Below are 25,247 nucleotides of genomic sequence, written 5' to 3'. Positions count from 1 at the left end.
ACTAATAATAAATAAAATATAAAATATGGCTGGGGGTGTAACTCAGAGGTTGAATGCCCCTGAGTTCAATCCCCAGTACAAAAAAAAAAAAAAAAAAAGTGAAGCACAGAATGCTCCCTTAAGGTCAGGAGCTGGATAAGGATGATTATTCTCATCACTTTTAGCCAGTGTTGTACTAGATTTTAGCCAGTGCTGATAAGCAACAAAAAGAAATAAAAGGCCTATTGAAAAGGAAGAAAAATCTGCCTTTATTGACAGGCATGATTGTATACATAGAAATAATGACATAATTGCATACATAAAAACCCAAGGAATCTATAAACTACTACAATCAATAAGGGCATTGCAAGGGCAACGAATACAAGGTCAGTATACAATGCTCAATAATGCTTCTGCGTGTATTAGCTTTCAATGGCAGCTGTAACAAATTATCCTCTTAATCATCTTGCAGTTCCTGAGGTCAGAGGTCTGAAGTGAGTCTTGCTGAGCTCAAGTCGAGGTGGGGGTAGGACTGCACTGACACTGGAAGCTCTAGGGAAAACGCCACCCTTGGGCCTCTTCCAGTCTCTAGAGGCTCCCATCCCTTGGCTTAGCCCACGTTCATCTTCAAGGCCTGCATTTCTCACATTGCATCACTCTGACATGGACACTGATTCTTCTGTCTCCTGTAACCACAGTTAGAGACTTTTGTGATTACATCAGGTCCACTCAGATAACCTAAGTAACCTCTCTCTCTCTCTCTCTCTCTCTCTCTCCTTCTCCCTCTTGCAGTACTGGGATTGAACTCAAAGACATTCTACCCTTGAGCCACACCTCTTAGCCCTATTTTTTAAATTTTGAAACAGGGTCTTACTAAGTTGTGGATGAAAGGACAAAGCTTGGCCACACCAGAGACCACCTTGTAGCCAAGAGATTTATTGGAGGGGCTGGTATGAAAGGAAGAAAGAGAGACAGACAGAGAGACAGAGAGACAGAGAGTCAGAGGGGGAGAGAGAAAGAAGAATCCAGGAAGAGAGGGAGCGCATGCTGGGATCAGGGTTATATAGGGGCTTGGGGCTACAGATTGGGGGATAATAGGCTAGGAGAAATGCCCTTTGAACTAATTGTCTAGAGTCCCATGGGAGGGGGTCGTGCGGCCAGGTAATTGGCTTGGGGTCAGCGGGAAATGTCCGTTTCACTGATTGGCCAAGGGCACCAGCAGGGGGCAGGTCTCCCAGGTAAGTGACCAGGTGCGGTCAGAGAGGGATGGTAGCTTAACTGGTCAGACCAGGGCCTTTCAGGAGACTTAGCTTATGGGGGGGGTGGGGTTCTGAAGTAAGAACCTAATTCATCTAACAGTGGAGGGCCTCACTAAGTAGCTGCAATCCTCCGATCTCAGCATCCAAGTGCTGGGATTACAAGTGTGCGCCTGCACGGCTGGCTAATCTCTTTCTTTTAGGTCAGTTGATATACAGCCATAATTCCACATGCAGCCTTTGCTCCCTATTGTCTTGTAATTGAGCTGTAGGCCTAGGGACGAGGACACAGACAATTTGGGGCACACATTCTGCCTCACACAGACAACTGGTTTTTTTGTTTGTTTGTTTGTTTTTTTGCGGGTCTGGGGATGGAACCCAGGGGCATTTGACCTCCGAGCCACATCCCCTGCCCTATTTTTTTATTCTTTATTTTGAAACAGTGTCTCACTAAGTTGTGGAGGGCCCCACTAAGTAGCTGAGGCTGTCTGTGAACCGCGATCCTCTGGTTTCAGCCTCCCGAATGCTGGGATTACAAGCGTGCGCCACCACGCCCCGGCTTAACAACTGTTATCAGATAAATAAAAAGTGAAATTTAGAGATAGTATTTACAAGAGTATCACAAAATTATAATTTAACTATAACTGTACAAAACTTCTATGCTGAAAAATAGAAAATATTGGAAAGAAACTAAAGGAGACTTAATAGAAAAGCTTTTTTTTTGCGGTAGTGGGGATGGAACCCAGGGGCATTGTACCTCTGAGCTACATCCCCAGCCCTATTTTTAATTTTAATTTTTATTATCAATTTATTTATTTTGCAGTACCAGGGATGGAACCCAATGGCATTGTACCTCTGAACTAAATTTCAGCCCTAATTTTTAATATTTTTATTTATTTATTTTTATTTTATTTTATTTTATTTTATTTTATTTTATTTTATTGGTGGTACTGGGCTTCCTGGAAGCCCTTATACCTCCAGGCTACATTCCCAGACCTATTTTATACTTTTTATTTGGAAACAGGGTCTCCTAAGCCAGCGTGGCTGGCTTTGAACCTGCGCGATCCTCCTGTCTCCGCCTCCTAAGCGCGGGGATTACAAGCGTAAGCCACCATGCCCGGCAGGATATTTTTATTTTTTGAAACAGGGTCTCACTGAGTTGCAAAGGGCCTCTCTAAGTAGCTGAAGCTGTCCTCGAAACGCAAAAGCGTGTGCCACCACGCCCAGCGAGAAAGACCATTTTCATGGAGTGGAAAACAGTAACAAAAGAAAAATTTATATTAAAGTTCAAATGACTCACAATTGCAAACAAGGAGTTGGCCAAGACAAGAGGATTGCACAGGTTCAAACCCAGCCTCAGTTACTTAGTGAGGCTCTCAGCAACTTAATGAGACCCTGTTTCCAGATAAAATATAAAATATGTCTGGGATTATAGCCCGGAGGTAGAGAGCCCCTGGGTTCCACCTCCAGTACCACCACACACACAAAAACCAAAATCCTGCAGTAAGTTAAGCTGGGAAGACAGGTGGATATACAAAATCAGTGACATCATTTCCCTTTCCTCCTCGCAGAATCAAAATTACAAGGGCCATGGATCGTCAAAAGGAAAAGAACGGTGAGTCCCACAGCACCCACAACAGGGTGACCTCCTCCTCCCGCTCTTCTGCTTTCCTCCACATAGAATCTAGGATGACTTTGTATTTTTTAAGCTCTTGAAAGAGGATGTCCCCACGTCTTGGCTGACGTTATTTCTGAGGAGGAGCCAGAGTCAGTCTCTTTGTCTTTGGCACCACCTCCGCACTAACGCTTCCTGGTGTGACCTTTTGTGCCCGTGCTAGAGCCAGTTGCTCTAGGACTGCTTGTTGGAGAGGCGATTCTTCCTTCACTGAAAGACTTCTGCTCCTTTGTCAAAACGAGTTGGCCACATTCGTGTGGCGTCTCTCTCTCCAATGATATCACACAGTTTGCAGCTGTGCAATAGATTTTGAAACTGAGTAGATTAGATTTATCCCAGTTCAGTCATATTCTCTCTTTCTCCCTCCCTCTCCTTTCTTACTTCTTTCCTTCTTTCCTGCTTTTTGTAGTACTGGGGATTGAACCCAGGAACATTCTACCTTTGAGCTACACCTCCAGCCCTATTTCATTTTTTATTTTATTTATTTATTATTTACTTCTCTGGCACTGGGAATGAAACCCAGGGCATTCTACCTTTGAGCTACACCCCCAGTTCTATTTTTTATTCTTTATATTTTGAAACAGGGTCTCACTGAGTTGCCAAAGGCCTTACTAAGTAGCTGAGGCTGTCCGCGAACCGCAATCCTCCTATGCGCCACCCCGCCTGGCTCACTGTCCCGATCAGGCGCAGGGGTGTCCGAGCCCGTGCTGATGTCTGCGGGGTTTGTTTCGTTCCCCACATTGGTAATTGCGTCTTGTTTCTTTGTCCACCTTGCTGACAAATAGGTGTGCCAATGTTATTGATCCTTCCCAAGAATTAGCCTTCTATTTTATTGATTTTTTTCCCCTTGTTTTCAAGTGTATCGATCTCTAACTCTCCATCAGGTCTCCTTTTTTTTTTTTTTGCGGGGTCTGGGAATGGAACCCAGGGGCATTCAACCTCCGAGCTACACCTCCTGCTCTGTTTTTTATTCTTTATTTTGAAACCGGGTCTCACTGAGTTGTAGAGGGCCTCACTAAGTAGCTGAGGCTGTCCGTGAACCACGATCCTCCGGTCTCAGCTTGTGATTACAAGCGTGCGCCACCACGCCCGGCTTTGTGTTTTATTATTTGATACTGGAGATTGAACCCAGGTCTTCAGTGTGTGTGTGTTTATGTGTGAATGCGCGCACATGTGTGTTACTGGGGATTGAACTCAGGAGCATTATACCTCCAAGATACACTCTTTCAGCCCTTTTTATTTTTTGTTTTGAAACAGGGTCTCCCTAGGTTGCTGAAATTCTCACTATGTTTCTGAGGGTGTCCTCAAACCTGAGATCCTCCTGTCTCAGCCTCCCAAGTATTGGTAATACAGGAGTGTGCTACACACCCAACTGAACCCAGGTCATTCTACCTCCCAGCTACACTTCCAGCTGTGATTTTTATTCTTTTTATTTTTTTATTTTATTTTTTTTGGTGGTACTGGGGTTCCTGGAAGCCCTTCTACCTCAGGGCTACACTCCCAGACCTATTTTACACTTTTTTATTTTTGGAAACAGGGTCTCTTAAGCCAGCGTGGCTGGCTTTGAACCAGCGCGATCCTCCTGTCTCCGCCTCCCAAGCGCGGGGATTACAAGCGTGCACCACCATGCCCAGCTAGTCTTTTTATTTTTTAAAAGAGGGTCTCACTAAGTTTCAAAGGGCCTCACTAAGTAGCTGAAGCTGTCCACGAACCACGATCCCCCAGTCTCTGCCTCCTGAATGCTGGGATTAAAAGTGTGCGCCACCATGCCTGACACCACAAGCCCTTTAAAAATTTTTTTCTTTTTATTTATTTATTTATTTTTGGTCATACTGGGGATGGAACCCAGGGGCAATCTACCTCCAAGCTACACCCCTAATCCAATTTTTTATTTATTTTGAAACAGGTCTCACTAAGTTGTAGAGGGCCTCACTAAGTAGCTGAGGCTGGCCAGGAACCTGTGATCTTCCTGTCTTAGCCTCCCAAGTACTGGAATTACAAGCTTGCTCCACCACATCTGGCTCAATTTTTTCTTTTGTCTTCTTTCTTTCTTTTTTTTTTTTTTTGCGGTATTAAGGATGGAACCTAGGGGCATTCTATCTCCAATCTATGCCCCCAGCCCTATTTTTTAGTCTTTATTTTTGAAACAGGGTCTCACTGAATTGCAAAAGACCTCACTAAGTAGCTGAGGCTGTCCATGAACCATGACCCTCCTGTCTCAGCCTCCCAAATGCTGGGATTACAAGTGTGTACCACCATGGCTGGCTTTCAATTGTTTTTTTTAAATTTTGAAACAGGGTCTTGCTAAGTTGCAGAAGGTCTTGCTAAGATACTGAGTCTGGCCTCAAACCTGTGATCCTCCTGTCTAGTCTCGAAAGTACTGGGGCTGCAGGTGTGTGCCACCACGCCTGGCTTTTATGTTTGTTTTATATATAAGATCTTGGGTTTTAGTTGTATTTGTAGGAGGAATAGGAAAAATTCCATCTGCTCTATCTTCTCAAATGAATGCCAGGAAGGGAGATTTGCAAAGGTTTATCATGTAATATAAGAATTAGTCATAGTTGGGCATGACGGTGCATGCCTGTAATCCCAGTACTTGGGAGGCTGAGATAGAAGGATCATAGGTTCAAAGCTAACCTCAGTAAAATAGTGAGACCCTTAGCACCGTAGCAAGACTCTGTTTCCAAATAAAATATAGAAAGGGCTGGAGGTGTACCTCAGAGGTAGAAGCGCCCACCACTACCCCTGAGTTCAATTTCTAGTACCAGAAAAAAACAAAAAATAATTAATCATGGCACATGTAAAGGAATCAGACCATTCCTGGGGCATAGTAGGCACTGGATAAAATGCCTGCAACTTTTTGTGTGTGGTACTGGATGTTGAACACAGGGACATTCTGTCTCTGAGTTATACCCACAGCCCTATTTTATTTTTATTCTGAACAGGGTCTTGCTAGGTTGATGAGAGTCTCACGACTTGCTGAGGTTGTCCTCGAACCTGTGATCCTCCTGTGTTAGCCACCCAAGTACTAGGATCACAGGTGTGTGCCACTACTCCCAGCTGCATGCAATTTTTTAATGGTTCAGAGATTCTGTAATTCTCAGTTTATTTTAAATGCTGTCAGGCTATGGTGCTAAATTCTGAAATTCAGTAACTCTATTTTGACATTTTCAGGTTTGGCATTTGATCGTTTTCCCTCCCCTTTTTTTTCCTGTTGTGGGGCCATCCTAGGAAAATCACTGATTCCGGCAAATGTCCTTTTTCCTTGTCTTGCAGAGAGCAGAGAGCATCAATCCGGTTCAAGACCACTCTGATGAATACACTCATGGATGTCCTACGCCACCGGCCGGGCTGGGTGGAAGTGAAGGAGTAAGACCCGCCTCCCTGTTCCTCAGACCCTCCTTCTCTGCTCTCCTCCCAGGCCCTGGGCACGCACTAAGAGTTGCCCCCAAGTAGCTGTGATGATCACTTAGCACCACAGTATTTTAGTTTAATGACTCACACCACCTCGGTCCTGTTAATAAGATATACTGCTCAGAGGTACTAAGCCAATTAAGGTCGCTCTGTGTCAGAGTGGGCTGTAAGCCCAGCTCAGTTTGACAGGTATCAAGGGGTGTCCTGTGGCTCTTGGTAGACTCAAGGGCTGCGGCTAGCCCAGGTGAGCCAGCTGGGATCCTCCAGGGATGAGCCCAGACTCAAGGACTGCTCTTCCTGCTCACTTACTAGTTCTATGACCTAGAACAAGTGACTGGATCTGGATCTACATGTCTTTTGTTTTGTGTGTGTGTGTGGGGGGGGTACTGGGGATTGAACCCAGGGGCATTGTACCTCCGAGCTACACCTCCAGCCCAATTTTTTTTTTTTAGTCTTTTTATTATTTGAAACAGGGTGTTGTTGAGTTGCGAAGGGCCTCGCTAAGTAGCTGAGGCTGTCCACAAACTGCCATCCTACCATCTCAGCCTCCCGAATGCGTGCTCCATGCTCAGATCCTACATGTCTTCTTTTATGCTGGCCTCTGGGGTTACCAATTGAGAAAAATCAACATATGATGTCTGGCCCCATCAGTTAAGGCTGGTGCTGATGGGCTAGAAGTTTTTTGGTCTGTCCCATTGAGGTCCCTAAGCAGGAAGTCCAGAGTTAAAAGAGCCCCAGAAACGTGGGAGCCATCTCCTTCCATCTTTCCATTTTCCTCTCCTTTGGGCAAGGCCCTCATCCTCATGGCCAGGCGGAGCCCCAGCCCCACCTTCACACTGCAAACCCAGGAAGTAGAAAGGAGGCACTCTTCCCTGGAGGGACGCACTCTTCCCCAGGTCCCTCACGCCTCCCGTGGCAGAGCTAAGCCAGCTAGGTGCACCCCTAGCTGCAAGGAAACTTGGAAAATGCACTACATTTTGTCAAGTGAATGCTGAGAATTCTGTTCTTGTGGAAAAGGCAGAGCATGACTATGAGAGGCAAGGGGCAGGCAGCTGCTGGGCCACATTGCTCAATAATAGCTAAGCCCCCCAAGCTCGAGCACAGCGCATGCAGGAGCTCGTACGTCACCCCAGCACATCTTCCAGGTAGGTGCTATTATCATCCCCATTTCACTAGCGAGACACCTGGCGCAAAGTAACCAAAATGCCCTGGCTGGGGTCACTCAGCTTGTAAAGGCTTGGGCCTGGATTTGGACCTGGTCTCCCCGTCTGCAGAGTCTTGGGCTCGGCCTCCACCCCACTCTAGCAGCCTCTCAGGAGGTGAAGGAACAAATGAGCCAAGGTCAGGGACCTGGTGCTGCAGTGCATCCTGGGAGATGGGCTTGAAGTCATTCACGAGATGAGGAGTCAGCTGTCCATGCGAGCTGCGTTCCAGGTGGTCCAAGACAGCTCTCCTTGGGACTGTGGGGCTGGGGCATCAGTGACAACAGTGTTGACCAAGGTAGCTGCAGTGGATTTGCTGTCTGGGTTCTCGTGATCATGCTAGCTGAGGCTGGCTGTTAACCTGTGATCCTCCTGTCTCAGCCTCCCAAGTGCTGGGATTATAAGTGTGGCCGTCATGGCTGGCCTGTTTACTTTTTTTAATTTTTAAAATTTATTTTATTTATTTATTTTGCAATACTGGGGATGGAACCCAGGGCATTCTACCCCCGAGCTACACTCCTGGCCCTGTCTTTTATTCTTTATTTCCCTTTCTTTCTTCCTCCCTTTCCTTTCCCTTCCCCTTCCTCCCTCCCTCCCTCCCTCCCTCCCTCCTTCCTTTCTTTCTTTCTTTCTTTCTTTCTTTCTTTCTTTCTTTCTTTCTTTCTCTCTTTCTCTCTTTCTTTTTCTTTCTTTCTTGTGAGTCTGAGGATGGAACCCAGGGGAATTCGACCTCTGAACTGTACCTCCTGCCCTATTTCTTTTTTTTATTCTTTAATTTGAAACAGGGTCTCACTAAGTTGCAGAAGGCCTCACTAAGTAGCTGAGGCTGTCCGTAAACCACGATCCTCCGGTCTCAGCCTCCCGAATGCTGGAATTACAAGCGTGCACCATCACGCCCAGCTTATTCTTTCTTTTGAAACAGGGTCTCACTGAGTTGCAAAGTAACTCAGTAGTTGAGCAAAGTCACTAAGTAGTTGAGGCTGGCCTCTAACCACAATCCCCCTGTCTCAGCCGCCAAAATTCTGGGATTACAAGCATGCGCCACCATGCCCTGCTCTGTTTACTTTTTATTTTGAAACACGGTCTTGCCAAGTTGCTGAGGATCTTGTTAAATTGCTAAGGCTGTCCCTAAGCCTATGATCCTCCAACCTCAGTCTCCCAACTACTGGAAATACAGGTGGGTGTCTCTACAGCTTCAGCTCTCTGTTTTTTTATAATTCCTTTAGTAACACAAAACTTTTTAATTTTGACAAAATCCAATTTACCTAATTTTTCTTTTGTGTCTATATTTGTGTGTGTGTGTGTGTGTGTGTGTGTGTGTGTGTGTGTGTACTGGGGATTGGACCCAGGGACAGTCTATATCTGAGCTACACCACCGGCCCTTTTTATTTTTTATTTTGAGACAAGTTCTCACTAAGTCCCTGAGAGTCTTGCTGTGTTGCTAAGGCTGTCCTTAAATCTGGGATTCTCCCGTCTCAGCCTCCCAAGTACTGGCCTTACAGGTGTGTGCCACCACACCTTGCTTGGTGTTACATTTAAGAAATCATTGCCAAATCCAAGGTCATAGAGATTTATGTTTTCTTCTAGGAATTTTATAATTTTTAGGTCTTATGTGAAGGCCTTTGATCCAATTTGATATAATTTTGTATATGGTATGAGTTAGGAGTCCAACTTTAATATTTTCAATATAATTTTTAACTTTTTATTTGAAATAATTTTAGACTTATAGAAAAATTTCAAAGATACAGTCATTCTTTAGTAATAAAAGGGATTGGTTTTGGGAACCCTGAGGATACCAAATCCACAGATGCCCAAGTCCCCTCAATAGAGTGGCATCGTACTACTTGCATATAACTGTGCACTTACTCCGCGGATTTTAGACAGCTTCTAGCTTACTCGTGCTGCCTAGTGCAGTGTAAGTGCTATGTACGTAGTTGTTTATATGGTATTGTTCAGGGAGTAATGAAAGTTAAGACAAGTTTAGTGCACATCCAGATTCCCCCTTGAACATTTTCAGTACACAGCTGGTTGAATCTATGGATGCGGAACCCAAGGGCGCCCTAGCTGGCTGTAATCCGCAGTTCCCTTTCTTGCAGCCTCACCCCCTTTCTGTCAGTAGCTTATGTAATCATAGTATATTTGTCAAAGTCTGGAAGTTACCGTTGATACAGTTAACTAAACCGCAGACATCCACTGCACCTGAGCAGTGTTTGTCCACTAATCAATTCTTTTCCTACTCCAGAACCCAATCCACGGCCCCACAATGCATTTCATTAAACCCCGATTGGCTCAAATACATGCCAGTTCTTGGTCTTTCGCTGCCTTCATGTCATTGACATTTTGAAGAGTACTCTTTATTTTGCAGAACACCCCTGGCTTTGGCTTTGATGATTTCTTATCATTAGCCGGGCATTTTTGGCAAGAACACTGCAGAAAGATGCTGTGTGCTCCCTGAGGGGTTCATGATGCCAGCCTGTCTTATGACGGGTGACATTACCTGAATCACTAAGTTAATGTGGAGTCTGCCAAGTTTCTCCAGCAGAAATTAGCTCTGAAAATTTTTTTTAATTAATAAGTATTCACTGCCAGATGTGGTGGCCCACGCTTGTAATCCCAGCACTTGGGAGGCTGAGACGGGAGGTTTGCGCAGGTTCGAAGCCAGCCTCAGCTACTTAGTGAGGCTCTCAGCAACTTTGTGAGACGCTGTTTCCAAATAAAATATAAAATAGGTCTGGGAGTGTAGCCCAGAGGTAGAAAGCCTCTGGGTTCCACCCCCAGTACCACAAAAGAAGGAAAGAAAGAAAGAGAGAGAGAGAGAGGAGAGAGAAGAAAGAAAGAAAGAAAGAAAGAAAGAAAGAAAGAAAGAAAGAAAGAAAGAAAGAAAATAATAGAGCTGGGGGTGTAACTCAGAGGTAGAATGCCCCTGGGTTCCATCCCCAGTACTACAAAACAAACAAACAAACAAACAAACAAACAAACAAACAAAGTATCCACACTTGTAATCCCAGCATTTGGGAGGCCGAGACAGAAGGAAGTTCTCGGACAGCCTTAGCTACTTAATGAAGTTCTTTGCAACTCAGTGAGACCCTGTTTCAAAACAAATAATAAAAAATAGAGCTGGGGGTGTAGCTCAGAGGTAGACTGCCCTGGATTCCATCTCCAGCACCCAAAAAAGAAAAAAGTAGCTTGTGGGCAGATACTTTAACACTATGCAAAAGTACTGACTTCAACAAACTTTCATGCAGTAGTTTTAGCAAGCATTCTTTAAAGATTCTTGCCTAGGTCTATTATTATTATTATTATTATTATTATTATTATTATTATTATTATTATGGTGAGTCTAACTATTAGGTTCTATAAAGAAAAGGCTTTCTCTTTCTGTTTTTTTTTTGGAGGGGGGGTTGAATCCAGGGGCATTCTACTTTTTTTTATATAAGAATTTCTCATTACAGGTTAACGGCCTTAATTTTTAAAAAATTTTTATTGGTGCATTATATTCATACATCATATTGGGGTAAAAATCTTGTGTGGACATACATGTACACATCACCCATTTAGCCTCTACCCAATTCTCACTCCGTTCCCTCCCCATCCCTCTTTCCCATGCTTGGCTTAGTGGTTGACTTCGATTTGTTTAAGTACATTGTATGTTTTAGAGAATTCCCTTCTTGGCATTCTATTTCTGAGCTACACTGTCAACCCTTTTTTACTTTTTTTTTTCTTGTAGTGGAAGTTGAACCCCAAGGCATTCTACCACCAAGCCACACCCCTAGCCCTATTTTGTGTTTTATTTTGAAACAGTCACCTTAAGTTGTGGAGCGCCTAAGTTGCTAAGTTTGGCAGTGAATCTGTGATCCTCCCCTCTCAATCTCCCAAGTACCGGAATAACAAGTGTGCACCACCATTCCCGGCCACTACTAAGCTTTTTTACAGTACTAGGGATGGAACCCAGGAGCATTCTACCTCCAAGTTATACCCCAGCCTTATTTTGTTATTATTATTATTCTTTATTTTGAAGCAGGGTCTCACTGAGTTGTAAAGGGCTTCACTAAGTAGCGGAGGCTATCTGTGAACCGCCATCCTCCTGTCTCAGCCTGGGATTACAAACGTGTGCCACCACACCTGGCCTACTCCTAAGCTTTTTAAATGATATTTTGAGGTTTGTGGGAGGCACAAGGCCCACTTTCTAGGAGACATTGCCACAGAGCACCTCCACAAATGATGGAGAACCCTGCGCCTCTCCACCTCTGAGTTCAGGGGTCAGGCTGGACTTGTCTACCCATGATGTGACATTCATAAGAAACATCGTCCAGCAGCCACTAGAAACTGAGAAATGATTTTTTATTTTTTTATTTTTTATTTTTTTGGTGGTACTGGGGTTCCTGGAAGCCCTTCTACCTCCGGCTACACTCCCATAGGCTACACTCCCAGACCTATTTTTTTATACTTTTTTTTATGTGGAAACAGGGTCTCTTAAGCCAGCGCGGCTGGCTTCAAACCTGCGCGATCCTCCTGTCTCTGCCTCCCAAGCGCAGGGATCACAAGCGTGCACCACCACGCCGGGCTCTGAGAAGCTATTTAAAATTGCACTCTAGTTCCTGGAAAATTCCGGAGGGAGTGCCATCCCTGCTCACAGCCAAGCTTCTTGGCCATCTTCCCATTTGCGACTACTCCATGACAGCGTTCAGCGGCAGCTGCTGGAGACCGCTCTGTGCTGGGCTCGCGACACCCGGGCGCCTGTGATGCTGGGGAGGAGTGTGTGTCATGAGTGTCTTGGAGGCAGGGTCGTCTGGGAGAGTCCTTGCTCACACGTCCAGCCGTCTGGGCCAGCAGCCAAGATAATGTCTTGTGGCTTCTCTCTGTGACCCCACAGCCCGAAGCCTCTAGGATAAGGGGCATGTAGGAGGTGTCTTGGAAATGTGACCACCACAGCACCGCCCTCCATGGTGTGTTTGGGCCCTGGTCATTCCTTGCCCTGAGCTAGTTTCCCCTCATTGCTGTGTATCTGCCTCAGACTTCCCGAAGATGCTTTGCAAAACTCAGTCCAGTGGGCGTGGTGGTGCTCGCCTGTAATCTCAGTATTTGAGACAGAAGAATCGAAGGTTCGAGGCCATCCTCAGAAAATTAGCAATACCCTGTTTCAAAATAAAAAATAAAATAGGGCTGGGTACATAGCTCAGAGCTAGAATGCTCCTGGGTTCGATCTCCAGTACCTCCCCAAATGTGGAAGCAGTCATGGTGGTTTTATTTTATTTCTTTCGCATCGTTTTCGAGCTCTGGCACACAGACATGGTAGATTGCCTGGCTTCCTGTCCCTCTCCCCCGCACGGTGCTGAAGAATGGGGTCAGGATTTGGAATCTGGCAGAGCAGGATGTGTGTCCTGGTGGTGCCGTGTCCTTGAGGTTATCCCGTCTTAGAACTCTGGGGACGCACCTTTCAGAGCTGCTCTGAGACTCGGCGAGAGGGGGACTTTGTGAACTGGAAAGCTTGCAGATACGACCAGCTCCGCCATTTGATACTGCTGGCCGCAGGTGCTGCTCAGGCAGGCAGCACGGGCAGGTCTGTCACATGTCACAGGGCACGGTGGAGACCGTCTGGAGGGGACGAGCTCCGTGCACCTGGTAGTGCTAGGCGGCACCTGGGCTCAGTATGGCCAGATCTAGAGAGTTCTAGGAAGCCAGCCACCTGCAGTCAGCTGGCCCAGAGCCACCTCCGAGAGCCTTCTGGTGATCACCCTGCCATGCACCCTTTCTCTGGCCCCCTCAGCCCCACCTCCCTGGGCCCCAGACCTGGCAGTGCTGGGGTCCTCAGGTCACGACCTTTGTCCCCTCACCCCAGTGAAGGGGAGTGGGATTTCTACTGGTGTGACGTGAGCTGGCTTCGGGAGAACTTTGACCACACCTACATGGACGAGCATGTGCGCATCTGCCACTTCCGGAACCACTATGAGGTGAGTGGGGCAGGCGGAGGGCGGGAGCTCACCGGCTCCTGTCACTGGGGTGGCGGTAAGGACCAGAATGGTGGAGCATCGGGCTGTTGGGGCAAACGTGCCCGGTGGAGACTCAGTGGCCTAGACCTCTGATGAGCTGGGGCTGCGTGTGTGGATCAGGCCATTTGCGGGGAGGACTCAGGTGACGGGCTCTGGAGCAGGCCTGTATGGGGCTTTGAGGATCAAAGGAGCAGATGCTTGGGGGACTGTGGTGATTCCAGGGTGCCAGCAAACTGAAAAGTTTGGGGTAGGGATAGAAGGAAGATCTGGGAGGAGCTCCACTACAAAGATGTGGCTGGAGGAGCCAACAGTGGGAGATTTAAAAGATTAATTAGCTTGGTGGTTAGTAAATATGAACTTTGGAGTCAGGCAGGCCCAGGTCAAGCCCTGGATGTGCCAGCCTCTCATTGGGTAGCCCTGGATGATGGGCTTACCCTTGCCAAGCCTCCACCACTTCTCTGCTCAGTTTCCCTGCCTGTGAAGTGGGGGTAATCATAGATTAGTAGGTTCTGTTTCACACGTGCTTTGTTTCTGCTGTTTTGTGGGTCAGAGGATGGCGGCTGGGGATACGTTGGGATGTCCAGGCTGAGGTCAGAAGGTGGGCTGGCCCGGAGTAGGAGGCTCACCATGGCCTGGCCCCCTCCATACCCAGCTGACCCGCAAGAACTACATGGTGAAGAACCTGAAGCGGTTCCGGAAGCAGCTGGAGCGCGAGGTGGGAAAGCTGGAGGCAGCCAAGTGCGACTTCTTCCCCAAAACTTTCGAGATGCCCTGCGAGTACCACCTGTTTGTAGAGGAGTTTCGCAAAAACCCAGGAATCACCTGGATCATGAAGCCTGTGAGTGGCAGGCAGGGGCCCCGGGGAGGGAAGCAGCGGGGAGCCAGGGAGTCCCAGGCACCAGCAGGCATCCTCCATGGCCCACTCAGGTCAGGATCCACCTGGGTGTGCAGTCTGAATGCACGCTGCCTTCCCAAAGGGCCGGCTTGAGCTCCTCCTCTGCAGAGTGTAGACCTGGCCGCTCTGACCACTGGTGTGCAGTAGGTGCTCAATAAGTATTTACTGATTGCATAAGAGACCATCAGAACACCAGGGAGGGAGTCCAGAGCCTTTCTTTCTTCCTGACATGAAAGAATACAGTGTTTGGGCTGTGCCAAGCGTTTTACTGCGTGACAACCCTTGGGAGTAGGTGTCACCAGCCCCACCTCATAGATGAATAACCGGAGGCCTGGTTATTCGGGCTTCCCACACACGCACTTGCCATATGCTAAGTGTGGACTGAGATGCTGGGATACAGCTCTCAGCAAGGCAGACGTGGCCTCTACTCTCCTCGAAGGCAGTCAGTGAGCCAACCGAGGATACACGTGTGGTTACAGGTGTGCCGAGTGTCTTTAAGGAGAATGGTGTCAGTTCCCAAGGGCATGCTCCAGTGTCCTACTTCCTCCAGTTACGCCTCACCTGCCTGCAGTTTCCACTACTCCTCAGTTGTTTTTTCCAATTATGAATCTCTCAAGTGGTCGAATCCACAGATGAGGTCAGAGTCCTTGTGATCCAATAATTGCCTAAAAGTGCATCTCTGGATGTTGCTGTATTGGGACCATGACTTCAACACATGAGCTTTGCAGGACACATTCCAGATCCAACCCTACTACCACCATAGCTTCCAGTGCCTCCTAGAGGTCCCTGTGTTTTGTGGGCTTCAGAAGGTGTCGGGCCCCAGGAATGGAGTCGGAGGGGGCAGCTTTCCTTTGGGGGCTGAAGAGTTGTGGGGCCCGGTGGTGGCTGACACACAAAACAATCAGCCCAAGCGCTCAGAGGGGAAACCGGTGCCGAACAGGCGGCAAAGCGGATGCTCTCCACTAGGACGTCTTGACCCCTCCCCGGCCCCACCTCTGCCTCACCCCGGGCAGGTGCAGAGAGGAGGCTCAGGCTGGAGCCACGGGGATTAGGCAGATGAACACTGTGACCCACCAGAGAAGGATTCTGGCTCCCAGCATTATCCTGTCTGACAAATGATAATTTGTGCTAATTGGGAATGAGCAGTTGTATATTAAGTTGACTTCTTTGCCAGCCCATGGCCTTTGTTAGCAGCAGACACAAGACAGCTGCAATCAGGAGAAGCATCATGGCTGTGAGTGTGCGTGCGTGCGTGCGTGCGTGTGTGTGTGTGTGTGTGTGCGTGTGTGTGTGTGTCTTCTCCCCTGAATAGCTGTTCTCTGCCTGTGGTTGCTTCTGGGCAGCATGGAGCTGTATGACACTTGGCAGGTTACTCTACCTATCTGAGTCCATTTACTTCTCTATAAACTGGGATTGAGTAGGCCTACCTTACACAGTATTTAGTGAAATTATACATGTTATAAGCATGAATCATGGAAGTTATACTGAGGGCTTGAGTCAGGTGCACAATACCTGCCCATTTTTCTTGTTTTTTCCAAGAGTCCAGGAAATGCCCTCTTCTACCCCTGGGAGGCACTGGAGCAGGGCACTTTGAGTGGCGAGGCTGAAGAGCATCAACCCCCAAAACCTGGGTGTGGCAGACTTCCCGCAGAGCCTGGCACAGAGACATCCAAGCCTCGGTGTGCGCGTGCGTGCGTGTGTCTTGCATCATGGGCCAACACGTCTGAGATCCACAGGGCAGGCCAGCAGGCTGGGACGTGGGCAGGATTTCTATGTTACAGTCTCGAGGCCCAACTGCTGCTTCTCCAGGAAACCTCAGATTTTGCTCCCAAGCCCTTGCCGGCTGGAGGAGGCCCACCCTCACTGAGGGTGATATCCTCTACTCAAAGTTACTGGTTATAGAAGTCAGTCACATCCACAGGACGCCTCCTGCACAGCACCTGACAAGTGCTGACCGAGCACTGGGCCTGAGACTCACCTGGTTGATGCATCTCTCAGGTGTGAAGGTGCCGCCATTCCAAGGCCACATTTTGAGAACCAGGGGACTGGGACATTAGTTCTGGATTTTTTAATTTATTTTTTGGTAGTATTAGAGATTGAGCCCTGGGGCATTCTACCTCCGAACTATACCTTCAGTCCTATTTTTATTTTTTATTTTGAAATAGGGTCTCACTAAGTTGCTGAGGCTGGCTGTGAACCTGTGGTCCTCCTGACTTAGCCTTCCAAGTACTGGGTGCCAGGCGTGTACCACTGTACAGCCACTGTTTGTTTTATTTTGAGATAGGTCTTTTTAGTTGCCTAGGCCAGACTCAGACTTATGGCCTTCTTGCCTCACTGTCCAGAATAGCTGGGATTATAGGTGTGCACCATCTTGCCTGGCAAGAATAGTGTTTCCCACTGGGGAAACACTGGGCACACACTTGTAATCCCAGCATTTGGGAGGCTGAGACAGGAGGATCATGGTTCACAGACAGCCTCAGCAATTTAGTGAGACCTTTTGCAACTCAGTGAGACCCTGTTTCAAAATAAAGAAAAAAAGTAGGGCTGAGGGTGTCAGTCAGAGGTAGAATGCCCCTGGGCTCCATCCCCAGTAACCCCCCCCCCCGCAAAAAAAAAAGAATAAAAAAAAAAGTGTTTCTCAAGCATAAACTGTTTAGGTGCAGTGATGCCCACCTATAATCCCAGCTACTTGGGAGACTGAGAAGGGAGGATCCCAAGTTCCAGGCCAGTTGGAGCATCTTAAGAGTACCTGTTTCAAAAAAGAAAAGAAGCTGGGCGTGGTGGCACACGCTTGTAATCCCAGTGCTTGGGAGGCTGAGACAGGAGGATCGCACAGGTTCAAAGCCAGCCTCAGCTACTTAGTGAGCCTCTCAGCAACTTAGTGAGACCCTGTTTCCAAATGAAATATAAAATAGGTCCTGGAGTGTAGCCTGGAGGTAGAAAAGCCTCTGGGTTCCACCCCCAGTACCACAACCAAAAAAAGAAAGAAAGAAAGAAAGAAAGAAAGAAAGAAAGAAAGAAAGAAAGAAAGAAAAGGAAGAAAGATAGCAGAAAAGAAGGTACATTTGACTGACTACAAAGGAAAGCAATTATGTTGAAAAATAGTTCTCAAACTGTATTGGTCTGGGTACCCCAATAAACAGTTGACAAGACAGATTCAAAATGCCAGTTTCGCCTGTGAGAGAGTGCGTGGCGGGAGCTGGGAGAGCCTAGGCGAGCTGTCCCACCTCAGTGGGGAAGGAGAAGAGGCTATGTGGAAGTTCCTGCTACTGTGTAGCCCAAGAAGAGTTCACTAGGCCCAGGGGAGGATCCTGCTGTCAGGGTGTCCCTGTCTCTCAGGAACTTCTCCTCAGCCATGAGCATCCAGGGCTGCTCAGTGCATCTCAGCGGGCGGAGCTTGCGCTCTCAGGGGCCGCTCCCCCGCAGCTGGGGGCCTGGGTGGTACATGCATCGCGCAGCCACACCACTACTAGAAGATTCTTCATGCCATAGTCACCTGTGCTTTTCCTTAACTATTAAAGAGCCTAACAACAGGCCTCAGCGCTACCATAATTTCAAAGTCATAAGGCACATAAACACTATTTTGAGATACCTGCAACAGTCGATGGCAAAGTCGTGGAATGGGGATACCCACGGCATGCTGCTCACACTCGTCACAGGAAGCAATGCAGGACGTCTGGCTGGGAGGTGAAAGCGCAGATGAGTGGGTTTTCTCCTTCAAGTTTATAGACCCAGGGAATGTTCTTCAATGAAAAGCAGTTTACTCAGGGATGGTTTATCGGGTGGCTCCACAGCCCCATCCATTCCTCGTTGAGAAGGCAAGCTGCTTCTCCAAGTCATGTCACGGTGGCTGCAGGCCTAGCTTCACCTCCTTGGGGATAAAGGGATGCCATGGCTTTTCCCAGAAGTCCCTGCAGCAGTCTTCCCCCGGCATCGAACCAGTCACATGGCAGCAACCTGCGAGCTCCCCAAAGGGCAAGGGCACCAGGAGGAGTTGATCCAAACATGGCCTGTTGGTCAGAATTAAGAGAGGGCGGCCGCACGGGAGACCGACAGCACTGAATGTCACATGATGCCTTCGGCCCCAGGGGCCAGGCAGGCCGGGAAAGGGACAGGAGCTGTGAGTGGCTACGGTTGGTACAAAACCAGAGTTGTGGTCTACTCTAATAATCCATTCAAATATTATTTTTAATCACAAATACATCTTTTTATTTATTTAATTTTGCAGATCTGGGGATGAAACCCAGGGGCATTCAACCTCTGAGCTACACCCCCTGCCCTATATTTTTTATTCTTTATTTTGAAACAGGGTCTCACTGAGTTGTGGAGGGCCTCACTAAGTAGCTGAGGCTGTCCGTGAATCGCGATCCTCTGGTCTCAGCCTCCCGAATACTGGAATTACAAGCGTGCGCCACCACGCCCAACTCACAAATACATCCTTTATATATCCAAAAATGTCCCTTCCAAACTGTGCAGTAAGACATCCCCAGAAGTGGCCTGATTGACCTGTGGTTTTGTGTAACCCTGGCACTTCACGAGAAGCCGTGAGCTGCGGGCTCATGTGCACAGATGTAACTCCCAGCTCTGCTACCTGTGGCTGGTGACTGGTTTGCTCTCTGCTCATTGATTTCTTTGGCTGAAAATGCAAATAACACCAATGACTATGTCAGAGTTTATGTTTTTAATGTTTAAATGAGGCAGTGTGTGGTAAGTCCTTGGGCCTGGCACAGAGTGACAGGTGCTAAGTACTGACGGCTAATACCACCATTGTTATGAACCTGGCTCTATCGCTGAGTAACAGACCACCCCAAAGGAAGTGACTTGGAACAACAATAACGTCTTACTTTTTCACTCATCAGCCTCCCTCTGGGCAGCATTTGGCAGGAAAGGCTCATCTGTGCTGCTGTAGCAGCTGAGGCTCTCGGAGTCTGGAGTGCGCTTTCCAGCCTCCCCGAGCAGTTGGCTGGCAAGTCGGTACCAGCTGTTGGCTGGTCCGCAGCCAGGGATGAGGCTGGAGACTCAGTCATGCTCCATGCGGGATCCTCCATGTGATACGGACTTCCTCGCAGCGTGGAGGCTGGGTTCCCAGGGCCGCCATCCGAGCAGACAGCTGGGCAGAGGGCACCTTGCCCCTTGTGATCGGCCCCAGAATTCATGCAATGTCGCTTCCGCCATACATCATTAGTGAAGCCAGCCCTGAAGTGCCCCCCCCAGTGCTGGGGGGACATGGGCTTCGCTGCTTGCGGGGGAGTTCTGGAGAGCATATGGGGCTGGAGATGTTGTTATGATTGTTTTGGAAACTACCATCTGCCAGAGCTATAGGTGATGTGCAGTCTTAACAACCCTGATGTATTACCGTGTGGAAGTTAATTTTTCATTTTTTTATTATTCCTCGAGGGGGCATCTCTGGGAACAGACTTGTCGAGTTACTAACAATGGTTAAAACGTAAAGATGCTTCCTTATCTCACATAAAAAGCAAGCGGAGGTGTGCGGCTCCCGGCCGGGGATTTGTGCAGCGAGGTCCTTCACAGCCCAGGCTCCCTCTCCGTGTCTGCTCTGCATTTGCGGTGTGCTGGCTTTTGTCATCAAACTTGTCACCCCCTGGATATGGGATAGACTACAGACATCACCTCCTCAGAAAGTAGCATTCAAAGGAGGAGGGGGCAGACATTTCTTCCTATATCTCTCTGTCTCCGAATCTCTCTTGTGCCCACTTTTTCTCCACTCCTCTATTAGCTGTTCCTCCCTCCTCCTCCCTCCGTGTGTGTGTGTGTGTGTGTGTGTGTGTGTGTGTGTGTGAGAGAGAGAGAGAGAGAGAGAGAGAGAGAGAGAGAGAGAGAGAGAGAGAGAGACTGTATCTGGTACCTAGAGGTTATTCTACCTGAGTTACACATCTCCAGCCCTTTTTATTTTTTCTTTTGAAACAGAGTCTCACTAAGTTACCACACACTGCCTCGAGCCTTCGATCCTCCTATTCCAGCCTCCCAAGTACTGGGGCTACAGGTGTACACCACCACATCCCGCTCCTCCTGAATATTTTTAACATGGAGGAAAATATGGCAAGATTTTCCTTAGGTCTCATTGGCCAAAACTGGTCACATGGTTTGTTTTGTTTTGTTTTGTTTTGTTTTGTGTGTGATACTGGGGTTCCTGGAAGCCCTTTTACCTCCAGGCTACACTCCCAAGGGCTACACTCCCAGACCTAATTTATACTTTTTTTATTTTTGGAAACAGTGTCGCTTAAGCCAGTGCGGCTGTCTTCGAACCTGCGCGATCCTCCTGTCTCTGCCTCCCAAGTGCTCCGTCCGGAGGTCACATGGTTTTTACCAGTTGAAAAGGAAGCTGGGATACTGGTATCTAGCTTTTCTGGCCCTCACCTTGAGAGAGGGCTTTGTCTGCAGAAAGGACAGGAGGGGATATGGCTGCAGGGAAGCAACCAGCGGGGCTGGGGGCGGAGCTCTGAGATCAAGATGTATAAATCTTAAAAATACTTTTTAATTGAAATGAAATAAAGCTTTAAAATGTGCCCGAGTGCTTGTCCAGAAAGTCTCAGCAGGTCAGGTGGGTCATGCTCAGAGAACAGAGAGAAATGTGAGTTTGCACTTTGTGCTGGAGAAGAGACAGATTGGGGAGACCTGATCTGTAGCTGCAGGGCAGTTCTGACACCCAGGTTTGTTTCAGAAGGCCCTAGAAGCCAGGCCAGATTAGCAAACTTTAGTTCAATACACAAGGTCTACGTTACAGCTAAAGCATAATGCCCAGCGCGCAGTAGCCCCAGTTCATTCTTTTGTATGACTGTGACAAAATGGGCTGTTTGAGGTGAGCTGCTGAGCCTGTGGGCGTGCAAGACCCATAACGACAGGATAGTGCAGACCCGTCCTCACGGGAGGGGTTGACGCCTGGCCTCCGTGGACACTAAGGATGCTTCCAGCCCCTCACCTCTGCGCTATGAATTACCCATGCTGAGTTCAGTAAAAGCAGACTGATTTCAGTATTAGCTGAAGCAAAACCTAATTAGGAAGGCAAATTGATTTCCAAAAACAGAATTGGATGATATGTTCCCAGGACTGTTAGAAATGGTTTTTTAATTGTCTGTTCTTTTGCATTATTTATGCAAATGTATGTCTTTGGGAGCTAGGAGCTAAGTCAGCCTCCGATGGCCTCCCCACCCCGGCTTAGCACCTTTTCTGTTCCAGTTCCTCAGGGGCTGAGCTGGGTCTTTCTTCTGAGTATAGCTGGGTCCCTGGGAAATGGACAGAGAAGTGCCCAGGAGGGCTCAGGCCTCAGGCTGAGGAGGAGCTGCGGAGCTGAGCACTGCCTTTCTGTTTCTGTCCCTCCCCAGGTGGCCCGGTCCCAGGGGAAGGGCATCTTCCTGTTCCGGAGACTGAAGGACATCATGGACTGGAGGAAGGTGAGCCCGCGTGTGCCCCCTCCTTCCAGAACCCCTTCTGCCCTCCCAGGAGGAGGGGCCCTCCTTTCTGCCCGCCACGCAGAGAGGATGGCAGAGGGCCTCTGCCACGGGCCTGCATCTCTGGACTCTGGATTGTCTGAGTTAAAATCCTGACGTTGGTACTCCATAGCTGTGTGACCTGGGGCAAGTAGAAATCTGTGGTCGAATCAATCCTGCCTCTGCCTTTCAATATCTGTGTGTCCCTGGGGAAATTACTGAAGTCCTCCGGTCCTCTGGGGGCTGGGATGGGGCGGGGAGGAGCAGGGTGACCCAACTCCTGCAGGTTCAACAGTGGGTGCTCAATAAAGGCACCCCCTATACCATGTCCCTGTTCTCCCACACGCACCCGTCAGGGCACCGCCTGCAAGAAGCTCCCCAGCCTGGAGGCCCAGCCCGCCCGCAGTGCCATCAATCCGTCTGGCAGCCACGTGAGTAGAGGAAGGACCCCTGGCTGCTCAGGTGGGGAGCAGTGTGCGGGGTGTCTGCCCCAAGAGCCAGGAGCCCCGAGTCCTGGGCTCCCCGCACTGGGCCCCTGTATGAGCCCCGCAGGCCGTGACCCTTGTCTGTGGACCTGTTTCCTTGCGAGGTTCCTGTGAAGGGGACAGCAGGTGGGAAAGGGCTTTGCAGACTGGGCAGGGCTTGGCATGTGTGTGAGGGCTGCTTCCCAAGGGGCAGGGATGTCCCTGGGCAGCCCACTGCTAGAACTTTCTGCAGTGATGGGAACGGTGCGTGGCTGCGCTTTCCCGGAGGCTGAGATTGCCTCTTCTGGGGGCCTCACACAAGTGGAGTCTTGTAATATTTGTCCTTTCGTGTTTGGCGTATTTGTGTGTGTGTATGTGTATGTGTGTGTGCGTGCGCGCGCACTGGGAATTGAACCCAGGGACGCTCTACCTCCAAGCTACACCCCCATACTTGTTTTATTTTTATTTTGAAACAGGATCTCACTGGGTTGATGAGAGTCTCTTTGCAGACTCTCCTTGCAGAGGTTGTCTTCACACCTGTGATCATCTAGTCTCAGCCTCCCAAGCGATGGGGTTACAGATGTGTACCATGACACCCAGCTCCATGTCTGGATTATTTTATTTCATCATAATGTCTTCAAGTTTCATCCATGTTGTAGGGTGTAATTTTATTTATTTATTTACTTACTTACTTATTTATTTATTTATTGGTGGTACTGGGGGTGGAACCCAGAGGCTTTCTTCCTCCAGGCTATACTCCCAGATCTTTTTATATTTTATTTGGAAACAGGGTCTCACTAAGTTGCTGAAAGCCTCACTAAGTAGCTGAGGCTGGCTTCGAACCCGTGCAATCCTCCTGTCTCAGCCTCCCAAGTGCGGGGAATACAAGCATGCGCCACCACTCCCGGCTTTATTTATTTATTTGCAGTACCTGGGATGGAACCCAGGGACGTTGTACCTCTGAGCTACATCCTGAGCTATTTTTTAGGTTTTTTTTTTTTTTTTTTTGAAACAAGGCTTCACTGAGTTGCAAGGGGCCTCACTAAGTAGCTGAGGCTGTCCATGAACCGTGATCCTTCGGTCTCCACCTCCTGAATGCTGGGATTACAAGCGTGTACTACCAAACCCAGCTCTTAATGTATAATTTCATTTTGTTTTATTCAATTTAAATGTAATGTAAATAAGCACATGCACTCAGTGGCTGTCATGTTGGGCAGCACAGATCTAGAAGTTAAATTCTTAGGCTCAAACCGGGCATGGTGGTGCATGCTTGTAATCCCAGTATTTGGGAGGCTGAGACAGGAGGATCGCGCAGGTTCGAAGCCAGCCTCAGCTACTTAGTGAGGCTCCCAGCAATTTAGCGAGACCCTGTTTCCAAATAAAATATAAAAGGTCTGGGAGTATGCCGGGCATGGTGGCGCACGCTTGTAATCCCCGCACTTGGGAGGCAGATACAGGAGGATCGCGCAGGTTCAAAGCCAGCCGCGCTCTGGCTTAGGAGACCCTGTTTCCAAATAAAAAATGTAAAAATAGGTCTGGGAGTGTAGCCCGGAGATAGAAGGGCTTCCAGGAACCCCAGTACCACCAAAAAAAAAAAAAGTCTGGGAGTGTAGCCCAGAGGTAGAAAAGCCCCTGGGTTTCATCTCCAGTACTACCAAAAAAAAAAAAAAAAATCTCAGGCTCTGGGTCCAGGATGTGTGGGTCCACACCTGAGCGGTGCCACCCCACCTCTCTGTGCTGTAAAATGGAAATCACGTGAGTGCTTACCTGAGAGGGTCAACTGATTTAATGACCAAATTAGACAGGCCAGCTGGACAGTGTCACATGCCTGTTATCCCAGTATTTTGGAGGCTGAGGCAGGAAAATTTTAGGTTTGAGGCCAGCATGTGGTAATGTAGTGTGACCCTATCTCAAAATAAAAAGTAAAAATGGTTGGAGTTGTAGCTCAGAGGTAGAACCCCCCGGATTCAATCTCCACTACCACATGTACAAAAATAAGACACTCGAGTACAGAACCTAGCACAAGTCCTGGTCCACAAGAAATGCTCAGTGTCTACATTATTTCAACCAGGACCCAAGAAGTTCCGATGACCAGAAAGACGAGATACCCGTGGAGAACTATGTAGCTCAGCGTTACATCGAGAATCCCTACCTGATTGGAGGTGAGACGGCTGTCTTGACTCCGTGCCCTTCTGAGTAGTCCGTCAGTCAGTCAGCAAACCTTGACTAGCTCCCGGCCGAGGGCCAGCCTGACGCCAGAGTGAAGGCGGGCAGGGACAGAGGCTCCACGCTCCCTGTCTCCTAATCACTGTCCGTGCAGTTCCCTCTGGTCAGCGTGCCCTTCCTACTCCTGTCTTGGTGCACAAATAACCTTTGAGAACCAGTTCATTCATTTCTTCATCCACGCACGCACACATTCATCTGGCAAATATTTATTTACTTATTTTATTTTTATTTATTTATTTGTGTGTGGGGGGGTGCTGGGGATTGAACCCAGCATCATTCTACCTCTGAGCTACACCCCTAGCCCTATTTTATTTTGAAACAGGGTCTTACTATGTTGATGAGAGTCTCACTGTTTGCCGAGGCTGTCCTTGAACCTGTGATCCTCCTGTCTCAGCTCCGAAGTACTGGGGTTCCAGGCATGCGCCACCACGCCCGGCTCTGGCAAATATTTATGAAGAGCCTCCTCGGGCCAGCCCCTGTCTTGTGCCCGCTGCCCACTCCACTCTCATGAAGTTTCTTCCCCCAGCTGAGTAGACAGCAGTCCACCAGAAAATGATTAAATAAGAACCCACCAGTGGCAGGTGTTCAGAATTAGATTAAGCAGGGTGAGAGGACAGAGTAGGTCTGATCAGGGGGCCCTCAGAAGAGAGGACGTGTCCTGAAACCCAACAGACACCAGAGTTGCCCAGGGGTTGGTT

General features: G+C 48.4%; 1 protein-coding gene across 1 annotated transcript in view; it reads left to right on the top strand.

Annotated features, from left to right (window-relative positions):
* Positions 1-2,812: 2,812 nt before the first annotated feature.
* TTLL9 (tubulin tyrosine ligase like 9) overlaps positions 2,813-25,247 on the top strand; it is a gene marked incomplete at its 3' end in the record, with an annotated part of 38,935 nt that continues 16,500 nt past the window's right edge. Inside the window, exons 1-7 of the mRNA XM_080716657.1 lie at positions 2,813-2,850; positions 6,187-6,279; positions 13,366-13,477; positions 14,169-14,354; positions 21,755-21,823; positions 22,216-22,290; positions 24,395-24,485. Of these exons, the coding sequence (XP_080572783.1) occupies positions 6,224-6,279; positions 13,366-13,477; positions 14,169-14,354; positions 21,755-21,823; positions 22,216-22,290; positions 24,395-24,485 (589 nt within the window). The 5' untranslated portion in view covers positions 2,813-2,850; positions 6,187-6,223. The remainder of the gene's footprint in view (positions 2,851-6,186; positions 6,280-13,365; positions 13,478-14,168; positions 14,355-21,754; positions 21,824-22,215; positions 22,291-24,394; positions 24,486-25,247) is intronic.

This window comes from Muscardinus avellanarius (genome assembly GCF_963383645.1).
Source record: "Muscardinus avellanarius genome assembly, chromosome: 19".
Taxonomy (NCBI): Eukaryota; Metazoa; Chordata; class Mammalia; order Rodentia; family Gliridae; genus Muscardinus; species Muscardinus avellanarius.
Note: the sequence above shows the minus strand (reverse complement) of the source record. Positions and strands in the feature narration are given on the sequence as shown.